Source organism: Diplotaxodon limnothrissa, linkage group LG7, assembly GCF_057381915.1.
Source record: "Diplotaxodon limnothrissa isolate DT_005_m linkage group LG7, D_limnothrissa_male_GT1.1, whole genome shotgun sequence".
Taxonomy (NCBI): Eukaryota; Metazoa; Chordata; class Actinopteri; order Cichliformes; family Cichlidae; genus Diplotaxodon; species Diplotaxodon limnothrissa.
The window spans coordinates 4,206,243-4,225,544 of record NC_140602.1 but is presented as its reverse complement, the minus strand read 5'-3'; the positions used below and the strand labels follow the sequence as shown (position 1 = coordinate 4,225,544).

General features: G+C 42.2%; 1 protein-coding gene across 4 annotated transcripts in view; it reads left to right on the top strand.

Moving 5' to 3' along the window:
- Positions 1 to 19,302, top strand: part of srgap1a (SLIT-ROBO Rho GTPase activating protein 1a) — a 78,552-nt gene that overhangs the window by 50,930 nt on the left and 8,320 nt on the right. For 2 of the 4 annotated variants that reach the window (XM_085359019.1, XM_085359018.1), the window contains exons 8-18: positions 101 to 202; positions 3,874 to 4,071; positions 4,558 to 4,642; positions 5,611 to 5,638; positions 7,270 to 7,303; positions 8,377 to 8,437; positions 9,051 to 9,128; positions 9,280 to 9,414; positions 12,444 to 12,549; positions 12,687 to 12,911; positions 13,773 to 13,852. In XM_085359019.1, coding sequence (XP_085215145.1) covers positions 101 to 202; positions 3,874 to 4,071; positions 4,558 to 4,642; positions 5,611 to 5,638; positions 7,270 to 7,303; positions 8,377 to 8,437; positions 9,051 to 9,128; positions 9,280 to 9,414; positions 12,444 to 12,549; positions 12,687 to 12,911; positions 13,773 to 13,852 — 1,132 coding nt within the window. Of the gene's footprint in view, positions 1 to 100; positions 203 to 3,873; positions 4,072 to 4,557; positions 4,643 to 5,610; positions 5,639 to 6,486; positions 6,593 to 7,269; positions 7,304 to 8,376; positions 8,438 to 9,050; positions 9,129 to 9,279; positions 9,415 to 12,443; positions 12,550 to 12,686; positions 12,912 to 13,772; positions 13,853 to 19,302 lie in introns of all 4 variants that reach the window. The other 2 variants (XM_085359022.1, XM_085359020.1) reach the window with 1 other exon arrangement.

Here is a 19,302-nt window from a genome sequence, read left to right as displayed (position 1 = left end):
ACATCCTGTTTAAATTTAGAGCTTACGTGACCTTGTTCCTCTGATAGCTTGAAATTTCAGGTACATGCTCAGTGATGCTGTGATTTGTCTATATTTCCAGGTATGTCAGATCTCAGTGCAGCCACCAGTGAATGGGGAGCTTATACTGAGGTTCCAGCAGCTGCAGTCTCGTATCGCTACTCTGAAGATTGAAAATGAAGAGGTAAAATGGGGGCAAGAAAAATGGAAATCGCAATCCAGGTGTTTGTGTTGCAGGGGGTTTAGTTGCGTCAAACATGTCTCAGTTTTGTTGTCTGCCTGAGATTTGGCAGCTTTGTTATGTGTTTATTTGTTGGATGCACGGTGCTGACAGTGAATTAAAGATGCTCAACAAAGTTAACTTCAGCCAGAAGTCATCCAAGGTGAGATGGAAAATAGTTATAGATGAGACACAAGCTTACAAACTGTGTTTTTTCTTCTTGCTCATGCCCCGAAGGTAGCCTCTGAAAGCCTCTCTGTGAAGCCTGTCGTTTTGCTCCCACCTGTGCTGCATTGACATTGTGGGTGCTTCTTTGCTTCTCAGGCTCTTTTGTTTTAATGCATCTGCAGCATGCCTGAGTAAATTTACATTTTGTTTTCTTGAAAATGGAGAAGAAAGGCTTTTTGTTGGTTCAGAGTGCAGTCACCTCCATCGGGCTGTTACTTTGTATCACGTCTGACCTGCTTCTCCTTTCTGCTTCTCTCCCTCCACATCGCTGCACTTTCTTCTTTTATCCTCTTACAAAGACACAGGAGCAGGCCTCACAACTTCATCTGCACTCATCATCATTTTAGATTCCCTTTGATCAGATGGTCAAATCTTTAGTTAAACAGACGTCTAAACTATACGTCTACAGGAATGAACTATGAGTGCAGAATAACAGTATGTGCGGCTTTTTTGAATATGCAAAATACATTCATTAACTTTATTAATTGAATTTATCAAGCTTTATGACAGAATGTGTGTATGTGTATATACACATACACCCCACGTCATTAGAAGAAAATATCAGTCAGTCAGTGGTGAAAATGATCCTCAGTCACAGCCTATTTACTGAGACTCAGATTGTGGTGTTTCATGGACTATAACCAGACGAGTCAGAGTCCTGTTGGCGTCACCACAGTTTGTCTGCAGTACGTATAGTGTTTAATCAACTGTGCATATACTTGTGACTGTGTGTATGGTTGAAAAGCCCCGGTTGCTTCATGCCCTTGTCCTCCTGCCTCGCTGAAGCGGATGTCCTGGTGGGTCAAAATTGGAGGGCGCCGCTGCCTCATGTTAGGATCACCAGATGGCCCCTCTTCCTGGGCATGATGTGCCAGATACATCCTTGGAAAATGAACTTTCTAAGCACTGTGGCGACCTAAAAGCTGGACTGTCAAACGTACGAGGGAGAAGGAGCGTCTGTCTTTATCTGGACAGGAAAAACTACAGGGCAGTGCTTCATAGAGAAGTGCAGCTGCTTCCTCAAACCTCTTTGGCTCCCGTGAAGTTGGTGAAAGAAAACATTGCTGAATAATTTACTCTGCATTGGCGCTGGATAGAGTGCAACACAGGGAGAAGGACGCTGGATTTCACTTTTATTTAGGCGTAGGGCTTAGCATAATCCTGCTGGATTTCTTTCATCAAAAAACTCATTTCTCTAAGGACATAATTTCATTTCTCCTCATCAGTCAGTCAGTGTGATTTGTCTTTTTGCAGACTTAATAATCTGCCCATTTAGATCTCATTTGCCTCTGCATGACCCAGTGCTCACACAGACTAATTTTCCTCCTCTGATTTCTGCCGTCTTCTCCTGCAAATACACAAGCACACTTAATGGTTATTCTCAAGATGTTTCACACTAAACCCTGGCAATCTAATAGCATCATCTTTGCAGGGGGTGTTTGTTTTTCCTCCAGATAAATATCAAGGAAGCACATCAAAGCCTGTGTGTGTGCTCATAGCGGAAGATCAGCGAATTACCCACTTACTGTACTGCCGGGTCTGTTGAAAGCTGTGGACTGCAGTCTGACTTCTGATGACGGATGTAGGATTAACTAGGAGTGGTGTGCTTCCCTGCAGAATAAACCTTTATTCCACTTTTTTGCGACTGGAATTATTTTTTGCTTTTAACAGTGCTGAAGTTCAGTTTAGATAATGATGGCTACTTGCTTACTTTTGGAACGTCTATATCAAAGTATAGAGACACCGGATTTATGGTTTATAATTTACGGATTAACACGCATATCCACCGAGTCTCTCTAAGAGCTCTGCTGTAACTGAGCCCTGCACCGAACACTGGTAACTATCCGTCTGCTGAATAATGGATAAACTCAACAACTTTTTCACTAGGAGCATTTCTATCACACATGCATGGCTCTCGTCTTCATGATGACAGCTGGGCCTCTCGCCTCCATGGTGCCACTCTGAATGAGGCTGCCAGGAACACAGGGAGAGGAACTCAAACGCACTCAGTCTAACCAACAGCTACATGTTAGAAGTTACCTGTCATTGTGTAAATTTGCCTTTTTAGTCATTTGAAAGTTTCACTTTACTGAATCTAGCATTTCATGTTCCGTGTCTGCGTGTTTCCTTTCCTTCATGAAAGGTGGGATAACTACATCCATTCTGTGTGCACGAGCATGTGTGCACGAGCATGTGTGTCAGCAGTGTAATTCATCACAGCAACACATGAAAGCTGAAAAGTCTTCTTTGGTTTTCAGGGCGACTCTTTTTTTTCTTCTTCTTTGAAGGTGAAATGAGTCACGGGTCAGGCAGTTTAAAAGAAACAAGCCACAATCCACAGTTGTCTCAGTGTGTATAATTGTAACACGAGGAATTCGCCTTGTTCTTTCATTACCTCTGAGCTTGCGCTCACTAAATAACTGACAAATGGGGTCACTACCTTTTGAGGTGAGGTCATTCTGATCATTAAGGATAATCAAGAGGAATTCCAGCTGCATTACATTCAGGGTCCCATTGACCTGTGCGTTCCCCACCTTTTTAAAATCTCAGTAAGTGAACTGACATGGTGAGTGTCTCCATGAAATGCTGCAGTTTTGCTTAATTTTTCCAGGGAAGTGCTTGTTGGTGGGTTTTTGTGTTGTCGTTGTTGTTGTTTGGGGTTTTTTGTGGCTTTTCCACATCAGTGATTCATGTTCACACTTAACACACTTCAATTTAGTCTCTTATGCCTCCCTGTCTGCCTCCTTTACTTTCTCTGTTTATATTTGCTCTGTTTGTATTGCCATTGGTCCATACTCTGCAAGTGCCTTGATCCCTTATATACATATTTACATTTGGGATGACTCTGAAGGCTTAAACGTGCCAAAGTGTGCACACACACATCAGTTTTTCCCCCTGGATGTGTGTGTGTGCGTCTTTAACTTTTATCTACTCTCTCATTTGAATGTCACATGTTGTGCCATCTTATGTCATAATATTATGGACACAGTTATGCCCTGCAGCTCTTGCAGCAGTGGTCGAACATCTTTCACACTAAGTGGTGGGGCATGCTTGGCCAAGTCCTGGTGTTTATAAGCTCTGAGAGAAGAACTGTTGACAGGAAGACGTGGTTATGAAAATGGATCTTAAAAGCCTACAGCTCAATCTGGCATTTCCATCTGACACTGTTCACCTCTGCACTCCGTGAGTGTGAACACAATGATAAATAAGTCACTTTGAACCGTCGGGAAATTCTTTTATTTTAGGGAACATTCACCTCGTCAGAAACCACCTGAATTTTAAAGTGTGTCTTGGGATAGAGAGTGGTTTTCAGGGAGTGAAGTGAGTTTCTGTGTATAGTGAGATGGTAACATAGTGATATAGAAGAGATGACATCAGCTTTTTCTCACCTTCTCTTCTTTTCACAGATCAAAAAGACATCAGAGGCAACCCTGACCACCATCCAGGACATGGTGACCATTGAAGACTACGATGTGTCTGAGTGCTTCCACCACAGCCGGTCCACCGAATCAGTCAAGTCCACAGTGTCGGAGACGTACCTCAGCAAGCCCAGCATCGCCAAGAGGAGAGCCAACCAGCAAGAGACGGAGCAGTTCTACTTCATGGTGAGTGCAGAGATGATGTCTGCTGCAAGTTAGCGAAAGTAATGACTTTAAAATTTATTTTTAATGTAGAAAACAGAAATAAATATCAAATCCATGCTGTCTGTAATGCAGCTTTACAACAGATTCATTCCTGTGTGATCATAAACCACAGAATCTATATAATAAATCTTAGAACATGTAGTCAAAGCTTTTATCTATATATGAATATACTTGATATTTGGGTTGTAGGTGATGTTTAACTTATGCACATCATTCCTATGAAATCTTTGATCAGCTGGCAGAGGAGTAACTGCCCCAGAATATCTCCAGCTGCCAGCTGCAATCTTGTTTCAATCCAGGGATGGACATGCTCTGATAAGGGCTTCTAAAAGGGGCGCTTAGCACGTCCTTTTGCCCTTGGCTGCTTCATCACAGACTGCCGTCTTAAGAGTGGGTGCTCCTGCCGGTGCTCAGGGCTGCTGGGTAATTACTCTAAATTCTCCACAGAAATTCCGTGAGTTTTTGGAAGGCAGCAATCTCATCTCCAAACTGCAGGCCAAGCACGACTTGCTGAAGAGGGCACTTGGTGAAGGTACATTCACGACCCTGTATTTACCCTTAGACTCTTCACTGTATTGTACTTGTGCTTAATTCATACCTTAAAATGGGAAATGTTCTACCAGCCAAAATGACTTATTAACCCCAATCAATACCCAAACATCTAGTGTAACAAATAATTGTGTACTTTACTGAATTCTATTATATTTGGCAGTCCATCTTGAGCAAATTCAGTCTATTCTGTGGCAAACTTCCTGTTGTTTGTTTGCTTTTGTCACCAGTCAAAGCTCTTAGATTGTAATCTGGTTTAAAACCAGGCAAGTCAGAGCCGAGGGGCAATAATGAACTTGTATTATCCATCTTAGTGATTGATTTGCTTGAAACCTAATGGCCTGCCATGTATAAGAACAGGCCCCCCTTGTTCTACACTGGTAGGATCTCCTAAAGGGCTCAGCTTGTATTTGTCAGTTCATTGTTCTAACAGGCAGTCCCGGTGGTCTCCTTCAAATTCGACGCTGAATGATTAATGAAGCCTTAAGTTAAGAGGAAGAAAAAACCCTCCTGTTTCTCCCACATGCTACTTAGTCATTTTGGTGTCTGCATGAAGTACAGTTTGAGTCACCCAAAAAATTTGAGCGTCTTCCTGTTATGCGAAACCATTTGGTAGTTATTTTTGCTTCATCTTCTTTTGCTTGTTTTAAACTTAGCTCTGTGTATTGTGTGCGTGTGCATGCGCCCATAACTTTTAAAAGTGCATCTGTGTCCTCTTAGATGTTTGAACTACATTTTGATGTAACCGTCTCGGCACAGGTTATAATATTATGTGGAAAAACAGTGTGTATGGGTTTCTTTTGGATTGCTCAAAAGGCCAGTGGTTGTGAGCAGATGGCAAATGCTTTGTTAGCCATATGCACAATTCCCTGCAGGGACTGCAGTGATGAGTCTTGGCATGTCCACCCAACTAACTTCTTGTCACACCTTGTCTCTTTTCTCATATCTCAGGCCACCGAGCTGAATACATGACCACAAGGTAAAGTAGACACATCAGCACCTGTGCATATTCACTTCCCTTTCAACAGCGACTGAAACTTCAGGACAGTTTTTCTTTTCACTACTTCTGTAGTTACATAACTTAGCTAGTTATACTAGTTTTATATATTATGATATTTCTGTCAGTAAGTTCTAGGACCTCTCTTCCTTTGATGCACATGGGTGGACACCATATACAGGGAGACCAGCAGAAATCAGTGACAGCTGATGGCGTTGATGAAGTCGGACACACAACAAAATGAAAGGCTGAGATAGAGACAGGTTGCAAAGGGTTCTGCAGTAGTAGACATAGGCCGGTTAAAGCAATTTAAAGAGAGTCGCTATCGACTGACGTTGGCTGGCTGTTATCAGCAGATAATATGCTTAATTTGATGAAAGGAACCCTATTTGGTGGCTAGTAACTCAACAAGGAATAGAAGTTTAATTTGAACTTGCCTCTTCGAGGAGGAAAATTTACTCTTAAGTCCTCCAGATCTCAAGAACAGAATTATAACATACACACTAACTAAAAGGGACTGTCACCTGCAGGCTCTGTCACGAGGTGGATGCTGACACATACAAAGCTCCCAGTGGGTCTGGCATTTCTCTGGCCTGTTGTATCTGGTGGAGGATTAAAAAAAAGGCTATAAAGAAAATGTTATTTCATGGGTTTCAGCTGTGTTTGAAAAAATACCCTTATTCATCCATCCAGCCATCACCTGGAGTTGAAAGGTTTTGAAGATTAGTCATCCTCCTCTTCAGTTCAGGTTTTGAAAGGACATAAATGTGCAAAGAGGGAAACCACAAAATGCATTGTTTGCCTTTTCTGATTCATTCTTTGTGTTCTAGACATCCCAATGGGCCGTACAGAACCCTCACTGGCACCCGGCGGGCTAGACCCCGCTCTGTTTTTAATGTTAGGTTATTTAATGGCAATTTGGAGTCATTTATTAAGGTACTGATTGCCAGTCTCCCGCTTGACTGTTCACCTTCTCCTATCCGTTTTCTATTTCCCTCTGGCTTTCTGGTCATTTTGGTGGGTTCCCCCGTAAGCGTCTTAGCTTTGATCATCATTTATCAACAACAAAACATGAACATTTGTGCTAAGATGGATTCTGGAAACCTTCCTCATGAGTCAGCGAGCTCTGGCGGTCTGTTTCTCAGATGTGTGGGGTGGTGGCATTGATAGATTTGGAGGGCAGCAGGAGGAAGGGAACAGCAGTTGGAAGGATAAATGTTTGTCTCCATCAGCTCCCCTGACTCACTGCTGACCTGGCATCACTGAGCTGCTCTGGCGGGAGATATTCTCTCCTCCGCTTCCAGAGTAAGAGCAGAGGCCAGTGAAAACAGCAGGATAGATGGCAGTCGGGGAGCGGATGCCAAACTGATAAGGTGTGCTGCCCCCCTCCTCCGGTCTCTTCACTGCCTCTCGCCGGTGGCCGTGTCGAGTCCTGCCTGATCCTGTCCAGTTCCTGCTGTTTTGTTATGGGTTTGATGCCAGCACAGAGTGGAATGTGACGCTCTCTTAGTAAAAGCTTTGGTGGGAAGCTGCTGAGGTGCTAATCTGGATCTTGCTTTTTTCCCCTTTTTCCATCTCTGATCATCTCCGACTCTTGCAACATTTCTCTTTAGCCGTGGACGACGGAACTCACACACTCGACATCAGGTAGAAACTCTGAGGCATGTTGGGGGGCTCGTGCTGCGAACCTTTTCTCATTTCCTGTATCTATTCTGTACTAACAAGTTATTTACCTGCCACTTAGACAGACTGAGTTGAAGGTTACAGCTGTAGTTTCAGTTGTCTGTGCAAATTTCTATTCCTTATAGATCAAAATCAGTCTCTCATATCCAAAGAGATCGCATTACATAATCTAGCAGCACCCCGGCTTCTGCCTCAACCCTCACTGCTGCACTCCAGCCATAGCTAGTCGATTTTAGTATGGCTGTTGCGTTTGGGCTCATTGTATACCCCTGAGGGCTGTAAACAGATCCACTGTATCATTAAAAGCATGTACCGAGTCCCCGTCCAGCAGTGATTTACAAGAGGAGCCAGCACACAGGCAGAAGGAGAGTTGAGTGCACATCCAAGTGCTCTTATCTGGCCATTTTAGGCCCGAACTTCATATGGAGTCTGTGCCCTTTTGGATAAGCTCTTGTTAATTTAAGCACAGCTCTGGATTGTTTGCATAAAAAAAGACATAAGGCATGTTTAAGCACATTTCAATAGGCCTCCGGTGTTGCTATTCCAGTTGGTTAGTGATTTTTGTATACTTAGTGATAATCCACGACATCCATGAAACTGAGCAAAGGAATAGCTGTGAGGTCAAGTCAGTCTGTCTTAATAAGATCACACTTTGTATTTAAACTTACCAGCTTCACTTTCACTGGGTGTGCATGATTATATTCTTTTAACGGCTCCTATTGGGCCGCAATCAATACATTGAACCAGTCAGCAGTCTGCATGCACCAGATATGCATTAAGAAAACACAAAAGTGAGACACGTGTTTTAATTGATCAGATTTTGGAAAAATTACCTCCTCAAAATGTGATATAATCCTGATTATTACATATTTTTTGCACAATTTTGATTTTATGTGTTAATGAAGAAAAACAAGGACATTATACACCAGTGATTTTTTTTTTTTTTTGGTAACAAATCACTGAAAGAAATGTAGTATCGGTTAGGCTCTTAAACATGTAACAAAATGACGAATTACTCATCTGACTTTTCTTCAAAGGACTCTGGACAAGCTATTCCTCGTGTGGTTGAGAGTTGTATTCGCTACATAAATTTGTATGGTGAGTAGCATACTGTCAGCCCTTACAGTGTTACAGTAGTTGCTGTATTTATACCTTCTTTGAGGTCTTCTTATAACCCAACCAACTTTATCTAGTGTGGGACAAAGTAACACTTTCACAGATGCAGATGTTGGAGTTTCAGTTTATTCCATGGAAATGTGCAAATTCCGCCCTGTTTATCTTTATGTGGTCTCTTCTACTGAAATTCCCATACATACATTCTCCCATACAGTGAGAAACCTCTCACTTGTATGACTGTTGAGTTTAAATATCACTGACTAAAGCAGATTTATAATTCTAAGCATTGAAAGGTGTGACTGTAGAGAACATCCTCTGCATCTTGTCTGGCAACCAACTGATGACACTCAGAGATAAATCTAAAAAAATATTGCAGGCTAGTTACAGTAACTTAATCTTGCTTAGTAAAGGGCATGTTTTTTGATTACTAGTAATGATATGAATAATGAGTAATTTTGATTTTCCTTAGGATGTGTCATTTTGGGCAATTTGTTTTCTCATCTGTATGACCACAGGTGGATTAAAGCTCATGAGTTGGTCTTCTGCTTTTCTTTGCTTCCTCATCCTTTCTTTGTTTTGTTTTTTCCCTGTACAGGCCTCCAGCACCAAGGAATATTTCGTGTACCTGGATCCCAGCTGGAAGTCAACGACATCAAGAACTCATTTGAGAGAGGTACCGGGGTTCTGTTTTCACTATAAAAGATGCTTGTCAACAGCTTGATCTCTACTATATTTGTTTCCAATTTTATTTTTAATTAGGTATATGTCTAAAATGATGCAATAAAATAAATCCAACTTGACCTGCTCGCTTCTCTTTGTTTTAGGAAATGACCCTCTGGCAGACGATGAGAATAATCATGACATCAATTCGGTGGCTGGCGTTCTCAAACTGTACTTCCGAGGTCTGGAGAACCCTCTTTTCCCCAAAGAGAGGTTCAATGAGCTGCTGTCCTGCATCAGTAAGAACATATTTTTGTGTATTATCAGTCAGTCGCTTTTTATGAGTGATTGATTGTTTGTTTTCTGTAACAAGTTTTATTTATTTACATACTTATTTTAAATACTTTGCGTTACAGTGAAGAGCATATTTGTCTAATTTAGATGGATTTAGATCCTGGTGATTTTATTGTCTTAAAGACCTAAAATAATTAGCTCTCATATCATCTTATATTATACACTGTAGCCTTGTGGGGGGGTGGGGGGGGGGGTTATACATACAGTGGGGCAAAAAAGTATTTAGTCAGCCACTGATTGTGCAAGTTCCCCCACTTAAAATGATGACAGAGGTCAGTACTTTGCACCAGAGGTACACTTCAACTGTGAGAGACAGAATGTGAAAAAAAATCCATGAATCCACATGGTAGGATTTGTAAAGAATTTATTCGTAAATCAGGGTGGAAAATAAGTATTTGGTCACCTCAAACAAGGAAAATCTCTGGCTCTCACAGACCTGTAACGTCTTCTGTAAGAAGCTTTTCTGTCCCCCACTTGTTACCTGTATGAATGGCACCTGTTTGAACTCATCATCTGTATAAAAGACACCTGTCCACAGCCTCAAACAGTCAGACTCCAAACTCCGCCATGGCCAAGACCAAAGAGCTTTCGAAGGACACCAGGAAAAGTATTGTAGACCTGCACCAGACTGGGAAGAGTGAATCTACAATAGGCAAGCAGCTTGGTGTGAAAAAATCAACTGTGGGAGCAATCATCAGAAAATGGAAGACATACAAGACCACTGATAATCTCCCTCGATCTGGGGCTCCACGCAAGATTTCATCCCGTGGGGTCAAAATGATCATGAGAACAGTGAGCAAAGATCCCAGAACCACACGGGGGGACCTGGTGAATGACCTGCAGAGAGCTGGGACCAAAGTAACAAAGGTCACCATCAGTAACACACTACAACGGCAGGGAATCAAATCCCGCAGTGCCAGACGTGTTCCGCTGCTGAAGCCAGTGCATGTCCAGGCCCGTCTGAAGTTTGCCAGAGAGCACATGGATGATACAGCAGAGGATTGGGAGAATGTCATGTGGTCAGATGAAACCAAAGTAGAACTTTTTGGTATAAACTCAACTCGTCGTGTTTGGAGGAAGAAGAATACTGAGTTGCATCCCAAGAACACCATACCTACTGTGAAGCATGGGGGTGGAAACATCATGCTATGGGGCTGTTTTCCTGCCAAGGGGACAGGACGACTGATCCGTGTTAAGGACAGAATGAATGGGGCCATGTATCGTGAGATTTTGAGCCAAAACCTCCTTCCATCAGTGAGAACTTTGAAGATGAAACGAGGCTGGGTCTTCCAACATGACAATGATCCAAAACACACCGCCCGGGCAACAAAGGAGTTTTTTTTTCACATTCTGTCTCTCACAGTTGAAGTGTACCTCTGGTGCAAATTACTGACCTCTGTCATCATTTTAGGTGGGGGAACTTGCACAATCGGTGGCTGACTAAATACTTTTTTGCCCCACTGTATCCGATAATGAAAGTTTGAACATTTTGGGATATTCCTTGTAGTCTTGCTTGAACTCTTTGTCATTCTGAAGTCTGAACTCGGACTTGCGTTTTGTGGGTCCTGCTCTGCTGTGTTGAGCTCTGAGCAGGAGCCGATCTGTTGTGAGCGGCACAAAGCTGACCATAGAGTTTTGGTGGAGTGTTGAATGTTCGCAGCCCTGGGCTGAATCTGCAGTGGAGTCCTCACAAGAATGGTCACATTGTGAATTTGTCTGAATCGTTCCACAGTTCAGTCAGCTCTTTGAATGACACTGCATTACATCACATCAGCTCTGTTAAAGAACAATTGAATATGCACAAAGTCACATGGACATAGCGTGCGTCCCGATGCCTCGTGCGACTCTGCGGGAGTGATTGTGTGCCCCGTGTATTTGTGTGTGTTCTTTGTGTACTCGCAAGTGTGTGAAGTGTGTCCTCTTGAGTTTCTTGGGTCTACCGTCGTTTACACATTTGTGCTGGATGAGTGATGGGGATTCCCTGTTTACATTTCCCAGCTCTGCATGCCAGTGATTGCAGTGTGGGCTGAGCGCCCAGCAGGCTCCATATATAAACCTTATTCCCATATGGAGCAGCTCAGACCAGCTACGAGATCGTTTAACCGCTCTCAGTTGACTGTTTCATTTTCACCACAGCCGTGCACTGCGGCTTGTGATATCTTTCATTTTGGAATTTGCGGTAAGAATGCTTCGCGAGGATGTGCTGCACACACGTGATGTAGAAGTCTGCGTTCGAATAGATCTTTAAATAGCAGCTTCTGAAGTGCTTGAGAGCCTCACAGAATCCAAGTTAGGTATTCATGAAAAATGAAATACATCACAAGTATCCCAGAAGCCCAAATCCCAGATGGCACACAGTGGCTGGAGGGTGACATGGCTATTTTTAGCAGCCCAGCCAGCACAGCCCCAGCTTAGCTGCTTAAAACAGCCTGTTTCAGGTGCCACACTGAGACAAACATAATAGTAACGAAGGACAGAAAGGTCGACATTCTCCGGCTGCATCTTACTAAAGCACAATATTTTTTCTCTGTGAAAATGATAATAAAGCTGCTCTTTTTTTCGTGATATTTCTGAAAAGGTAAACAAAATGTGCGCGTGACAGAGCACCTATTTTCACTTCTTCTTCCTTTATGAGAGAATCGGGTGATAAACCAAAGTTGTGGTGAGGGTAATTACCAGAGTCAACATATCGCCTGTGTCCACGAGGACTTTATACAATTAAACGTCTGTGCCCGTTTAAATATTTAATGTTTCTACTAAGTATTTGGCCGAATTTATGTCTTTAGACTTGAGAGTATGTGGATAACGTCGATAGATTACACAAGTGTAAGCCCCAGACGTCTACTCCATGGACTGAACCAGAGAAAAACTTGTTATAATTGTTTTTATTTTTTTGGTTTATAAATTTTTTTATTGCTAACAACATACTCTTTTTGACCCCCCCCCCCCCCCCTATTTTTTTTTTTTTAAAAAGGAATAGAAAACCTGTATGAGAGAGCGCTGTACATCCGTAAGATCCTCCTGACCATTCCCAGATCGGTCCTCATTGTGATGCGCTACCTCTTTGCCTTCCTCGACCAGTGAGTTTAACAAAAATAACATCCTAAACATCATGATTGCCCTTGCTCAATGATTTGTCTGAAATACTTTATACTAAAATATTCCAACCTTTTACTCCTTTATATTTTGTTTCTTCACCCTCCGTCCCTCCCTTCAGTCTGTCCCAGTACAGTGATGAGAACATGATGGACCCATACAACCTGGCCATATGTTTTGGCCCAACACTCATGCCCACACCAGACAGCCAGGACCAGGTCTCGTGCCAGGCCCACGTCAACGAGATCATCAAGACGATCATCATCCACCACGAGACCATCTTTCCTGATGTCAAAGAACTGGATGGGCCCATCTATGAGAAGTGCATGGCGGGCGGGGACTACTGGTAAGAAATAAGAACGTATGCCGACAGTGCTATACCTAAATCGGGTGAAGTGCCGCATTTACTGGACCCAAACATCCAGAGATGTTCACACTGGGGAGTGGATGTGAGCTATGACACATACCAGTTCAACACGTGCAGCTGAAGAACATGACGAGGTAGCTCATGTTTCAGGACTGTATTTAGATGAGACAGGCTGAAACGATCGTTTTAATTTCTACGATCATGACAGAAGAAAAAAGAGGTCACCTGGCAGGAAGGGGCTGATTAGTTGAAATGCAGAGCAAACTGCAGTCAAGCAAGACAAAAACCAGCCTCACATCTGTATATAAGGTTATCGCTTGTTTCTTCCCGACTTTATCTACCTCTGTTTCTCCTCGTCTGTGCTGCCCCCACATCACCGCAGCCTGACAGCGATTTATCTCTAGCCAGAGTAAATCACCTGTCTCAGCGTGCCTGTGTCTCCCCGAGTGAGACATAACCCCTGGGATTTTCTTTTCCATTCGTTGCCTCCTCCTCTCCCTAAAGAGGAGGTTGCTACTGACATGTTAGCTTGGACGCAGACGTTCATTTCCTGGCCGGGGTAATCTGCGGTCATGTGTGGCGTTCCTGTCAGCTCTCACTCTTCATTTCCAGATGATCATTTAGAAAGACTTCCTAACCACACAATGGGAAACTCTTGATAATGGCTGCTGGTTGAACATCCTCCATGTCTTATTAATTGTAAAAAACCTTCCTGCTTTTCATCTTGTCTTGAATGGCTTTTTATCATTAAAATTTTTTGTGTGTGTTGTTGAAATGTACCTTAGTCCTTGAACCCTGTTGTGGCTGTGACCCTGGTAATTTGGATGTTGTCCCCAACAGTGAGAGCCCCTATAGCGAGCATGGAGCCCTGGAGGAGGTAGACAATGAGGGAGGAACAGAGACGCACACCAGCGAGGATGGTGAGTGACTGCACAGCAGTAAATAGTCATACAAATGTTTAAACTTGCTCTTACATACCTTTGTGTCCTTCTAGAGTCCAATCAAATTGTGTTTTTAGGAGTTGCAATCACTAAATATAGAACTAAAACTAATTATTGTAACCATTGTTCATTTAGCATATGCACGGTTAAATTTAACCCCCCCCAGTCTTTGGTGTGTGGGGGGTTAAACTTGTGTCTCTGCAGCTCCGGGTGGCTAATCCTGCCTTTCAGCCCGATAAATGCATTAACCTTGAAGAGCCAGGGAACCGGGCTCAGAATGACAGACAGCCATTCATATTCTAATGGTTCTGCTTTCCTTGGGGCTTTGGACGGCACCCCCTCATTTTACAAATTCCTTGGTGGTCTGCACCTTTTGGGCCTCCTGGGAATGGAAACTTGTTTCTTAAAGGTCCCAACCTTGGATTACATTTTTAACTCCCTTTGTGAAAAATCAGCGCACAAGTAATTTATGGCAGATTTATGAAGCATGTTTCAAAAGTGTCACATTTTATCTGTGGTTCAAAAATAATAAAGTCTACATTTAACTACATTTCCATATGTCCCAGAGAAATATATATAGAAATGAAGAAACGAAGAAAAAACACCGGGCTGTTGTTGACACTGGAGGATATTAAGTACTTCAGCCAGACGCTGTTGTGTGATCAGACATGTGGTCCTTTGTTTCCATGAAATGGATACCAGTTCATCATGTCCAAATCAAATATTTAGTGAGTTAGTTGAGACCAAAAGATTAGACGTGGTATGACTTTGCTGTTTAACTTACAGTAAAAAGCAGAAAAGGACAATAAAACTTTCAGCTCATTAAAAAGTGAGAGATAACTTTGACAGAAAACTGACCAGATGTAGACAGAACGGTGCAAGAAATACTTGAACTACTGTTGAACCTAATTTTATTGTCTTACCTTAGTAACACACTTTCCTAAACCTTTTCTGTTGAAAGCAGTCACCCAAATCCTTCCACGTTATCACCAAGCTACATGTTGACATCAGCCTCCACAGAGAGACTTTGAAAACCACAGTTGATCTCTTCTCCTGACATTAGCTTTTAATCACGGTTTCCAAATAAAGACCCTCATCTTACTGTTAAGTATAACCAAAGGAAATATCTGATTAGACGAGGAAACTTATTCCTACTGTAAAACACAGATGGCAGCTATCAACTTTGAGTAATTACGAGAAGATTGTGTTTTCCAGAAAGCCCTTGCTGCCATGGTTTTGTTCCAAAAGCTTCTCTAAGCAGGCTGGGAGGATGTCCTCACTGACTGAGTTCCTCCCTGTAGAGTCTTGAACTGTGGTCAAGTTATTGTCATCAGTTATTTTTAAATCCCTGTGACCTCAGTTGGATTTCAGACACAAAAACAGGGCTTGTTTCCTGTTTAGTTACTCTCGCTTGTTTTTTCCAGACTTACATAGTTATCATTTTTCTCTCCTTTCTTATCAAGGCTTCAAACGTGTTAACTTGTGTTGGCCTTTAAAGGAAGTGAATGTCACCTCGTGTGCAAACACCGGTGGAGAAATATCCTTGACTCGTTGGAGCAGATGCGTTTCAAGCTGATTACATACAGAGTCTTAATGCAATATGCTGTCCTGATAACATTTGTGAAAAAAATGAAGTGTGTGGATAACTGACGATCAAGATCTTTTGTCATATTGTAGTTGTGACCATTCAGAAAATATAGCCACAGTTTATGTATTTTGTGTATTTTTCAGAGGCAAACAGTCTTCTGAAAGACATAATGTCAGTCTTCACCAGGATTCCCCAGATGGGTATTTCATGAAAAGCTCCCCAAGATGTACCAGAACTCCTATGCTTACCTTTATTTTGAAATATACGATAGCAGCTTCTTGGTTTGGTCCAAAAGAGGGTGCGGTTGTCCACCTGTTCACCACTTTGGCCCTCACTGAAGTATCTCTTTTGCTTTGAGGTTTTGCACAGAGGTTGAATCCTATATTAGTCATCCCATTTCTTTCATGTCAACAAAAGGTCCAGATTTTTACTTATCCTGTTAAATTTGATGCACACATTCTTATTCCTTTTAATAAGACACTGGGTAGTCACTTTTATTTTAGCAGCATTGTGAGTTTTTATGCTCCCGATACATTTTGTTCATGATTAAAAAGCAGGCAGTACTGTGCAAAAGTCATGAGACACTCTTCATTTCATTCACGTTTTCCTGGAAAAATGACAAATAAATGCAACAGTTTATCGAAACGTCTACAAACATGAATGGAAATATTGTATAAAATGAGTTATAACGAGCTTGAAGCTCAGTGTTTGGTATGAGGACTTTTATTCTTCAACAGAGCCTAAACTATTTTAGGCAAGCTTTCTTTTTTATTTAGTAGTCTTCAGGAATACTGCCTCTGATCCCACATTGCTTCATTATAGTTGAGACCTGGCCTCAGCTGAGGCCTTCAATGCCCGATGTTTCACTGTGTTTTTCTATCCAGGTATGCTTTTACTACATTGGCAGTGTGTTTGGTATCATTGCCATGCTGAGAAATGAAGTTTCTGCCAATTGAAAGCTTTCCACACAGTATTACACAGTGGAGCAAAATCGAATGGTTCTTTTCTGCGTTCATAATACCATGATTCCAGCCTCAAACCATGACAGAGCCATTTTTGTGATGGCTGGCTCACTGTTGTACCTCATTCCTGACCTCCTCTGGACATACTCGCTAGGGCTGTTCGATATAACGATATATATCGGATGACGATATAAAAACATCTATCGTTTCATTTTACGCTATCGTTTGTTTCGTGGTGTCGCAAAATAAACTCTTTACGGTAATATTTTTCATGGTTTTGATGGTCACTGTAGTGGCTATATTCATTTCTTAAAGTTCTCTCTTTCGCTTATATTTAATATAACCACACTACAGACAGACAAGGGCTTGTTTTTATGCGTTGTCGTTAGCAACAACGACTGTAAAACCATCGCGTGTCTGCTTGTTTATTTTCCACATAAACCTTTCACAATAAAGCTCAAGATCCTGTTGAGACTTTTCAAAATAAACTGAATCACGTGAAAGAGCAGATTATTTACGGATGAGAATTAAAAAAGAGCCGTCAAGTGTTAGAAAATAAACCTTAGACTCAAACGTTAGAACAGGCTTTTCCCCGCAGCACGCCGTGTAATAAATACTCACAAAGAAAACGGCGGATGTTACAACTTATGTCTAAAAATGTATCGTTTCATACATCGGTTAAAACACTCGACTCCAGCTGGAAACACTTCACGCAAGTCGAGCTGCCCGAGATTCACAGAATTTACAGAAAATGTTACATTTTTGTGATTTATATCGTTATCGGACGATAGAATTCTTAATTTTGGTCATATCGCACAGCCCTAATACAATCATTGGAACCAAACATCAAGGCTAGTTCTTGTCTAATTTGGCCTACCTCACCCTTTTCTCTCAGTTTTCCCTCCTTAAGATCGGCTTCTTTACAGCCATCCTTCCACTAACATCTTTTCTGATGAATTTTCAGAGAACAGTAGGAGGATTAACTGAAAGTCCAGTTCAGTTTCTTTAGGATGTGACTTTCAGATACTGTTCATCTACTGTAGCTGGTTTATTTGTAGGCCTGCCACTTCTGGTTTTAATCCACCAGTTTCCACCATGCTGAGATAATGCCAAGTTTCAGCTAACGGCTTCTTGGAACTTGCCTTGTTGATGCAAAAATAGTATTCTGGGCCAGGGAGCGAATTGTGTTTTACTAGTAACTAGTAAAATTGGTTCTTTCCCAAGTTATCTGTTATGTGTAGACACAACACTGGTTCATCCCTGGAGAAACACTCAGGACCACTTTAAAAAGTGACAATAATGTGTTGCTCTCTGGAAGCAAAATATAAAGAAACAAGAGTTGAAGCCTTTTGTGCTGTATGTGTAAAAATAATCACATTTCCTTTGATCTCTGCAACAGTTTGTGCTTTTTATTAACCTGCTAAGCAAAGACAGCTTTGAAATCAATCTTAAATTAAAGTTTTTCCCCTATAGGACACAGTTATTTGAAGCAGCAATAATGTTAACATATGGGAGGCACAAACTGGGCGTTGTGACATTTGACACTGTCCGACACGCGTGACATTTGAGATGATGGTTGTCACGCGAGGAGCTTAACTGGTTTTAGAGTGGCAACATTAATGTTGTGTCTGCTGGTAAATTTCCCACAAGGTCAGAAATGAACTAAATGACTCATTGATTATGGCAGTTACAGGAATATACCAGGATGCCCTCGATGTCACGTGAACCTGCTCGCTGTATTGTAGATGTTAAAGGGGAATGTATTGTTATACTTTGCAGAGCGTAGTCAGTTTTCCTATTAGGAGCCATGTTTCTTTTCTTTTTTTCCCATGTGTGCCGCAGTGTCTGCTGTTTGTTTTGTAACAGCAAGAGCGTGCGATTATTAACATCATGATGATGTGCAGTGGGGGAAAAGAAGCCTCCTTTAGTGCCATTGATCCTAAAAACATATCAAACCAGGCTTCTGCTGCCCCATTTCTCTGTGGGAACACTGGTGTAAGCAACATCCACACCAACCGCGCTCCACTGGCGTGTGCAAGACATCTGACAGTTTCTATCTCTTGGACCACATGCCTCCAACTCTCATGGTTCAGCATTTCTTTAGCTCCAGTCTCAGTGTGGGAGGGTGCGTACATGTACGTGTGCAACCGAGTTCAGTTGGTTCTGAAAGATTTTCAGTTATAATTGCACGACATGACAAAGGGAATCCTGCCTGCTGCTTCCAGCTTCAGTCACGTCCCTGCAGCGCTCACACGCGTGTGCCTTGGGTACACATTGACAGATCGCAGGATCAGCTTATTGACGTGACTGAAAGGGATGAAGAAAGTAGAGGAAGGAAGAGAATTCCCCTGCACCGACGACTGTGCCGTCTGCTTTATTAACAGCCTCGTCCACTGTAGTGCAGTCCGATTAATTCAAACTGTAAATTCCTGCTTGTCACATTTCATTGGAGCCACGGCAAAAACTGACAACCCAGTGAAGCAAAGACAGTAGCAAGTTAAAGGTGGGATGAAACTGAACGAGAATACATGAGATAAAATAGGACACTGGAAGAAATGCAGAGCCCACAAGTCTTTCCACAATCAAGCCTATATTTTCTTTAGCACACGGGATTCTCATCTTGAAATTAATCTCCCACTCCTGAGAAAGATGCAGTATATCACGATGAGTTGTCACAGCTGAGACAGGTTTCAGACATTTACTCTGTTGCCTTCCTACCAGCGTATATATAGAGCCTGTGTTACGTCTGTCCAGGGACCCCCTGTCTGACTTGAAGCGAGAAAGTGAGCTGGCAGGAAAGCAGAGGTAGGAGCGAGGGAGGAATAAAGAAGCTATTTTTAGCCTCGTGTTGCTGTAGTGCATACATATTGGCTTGGAGA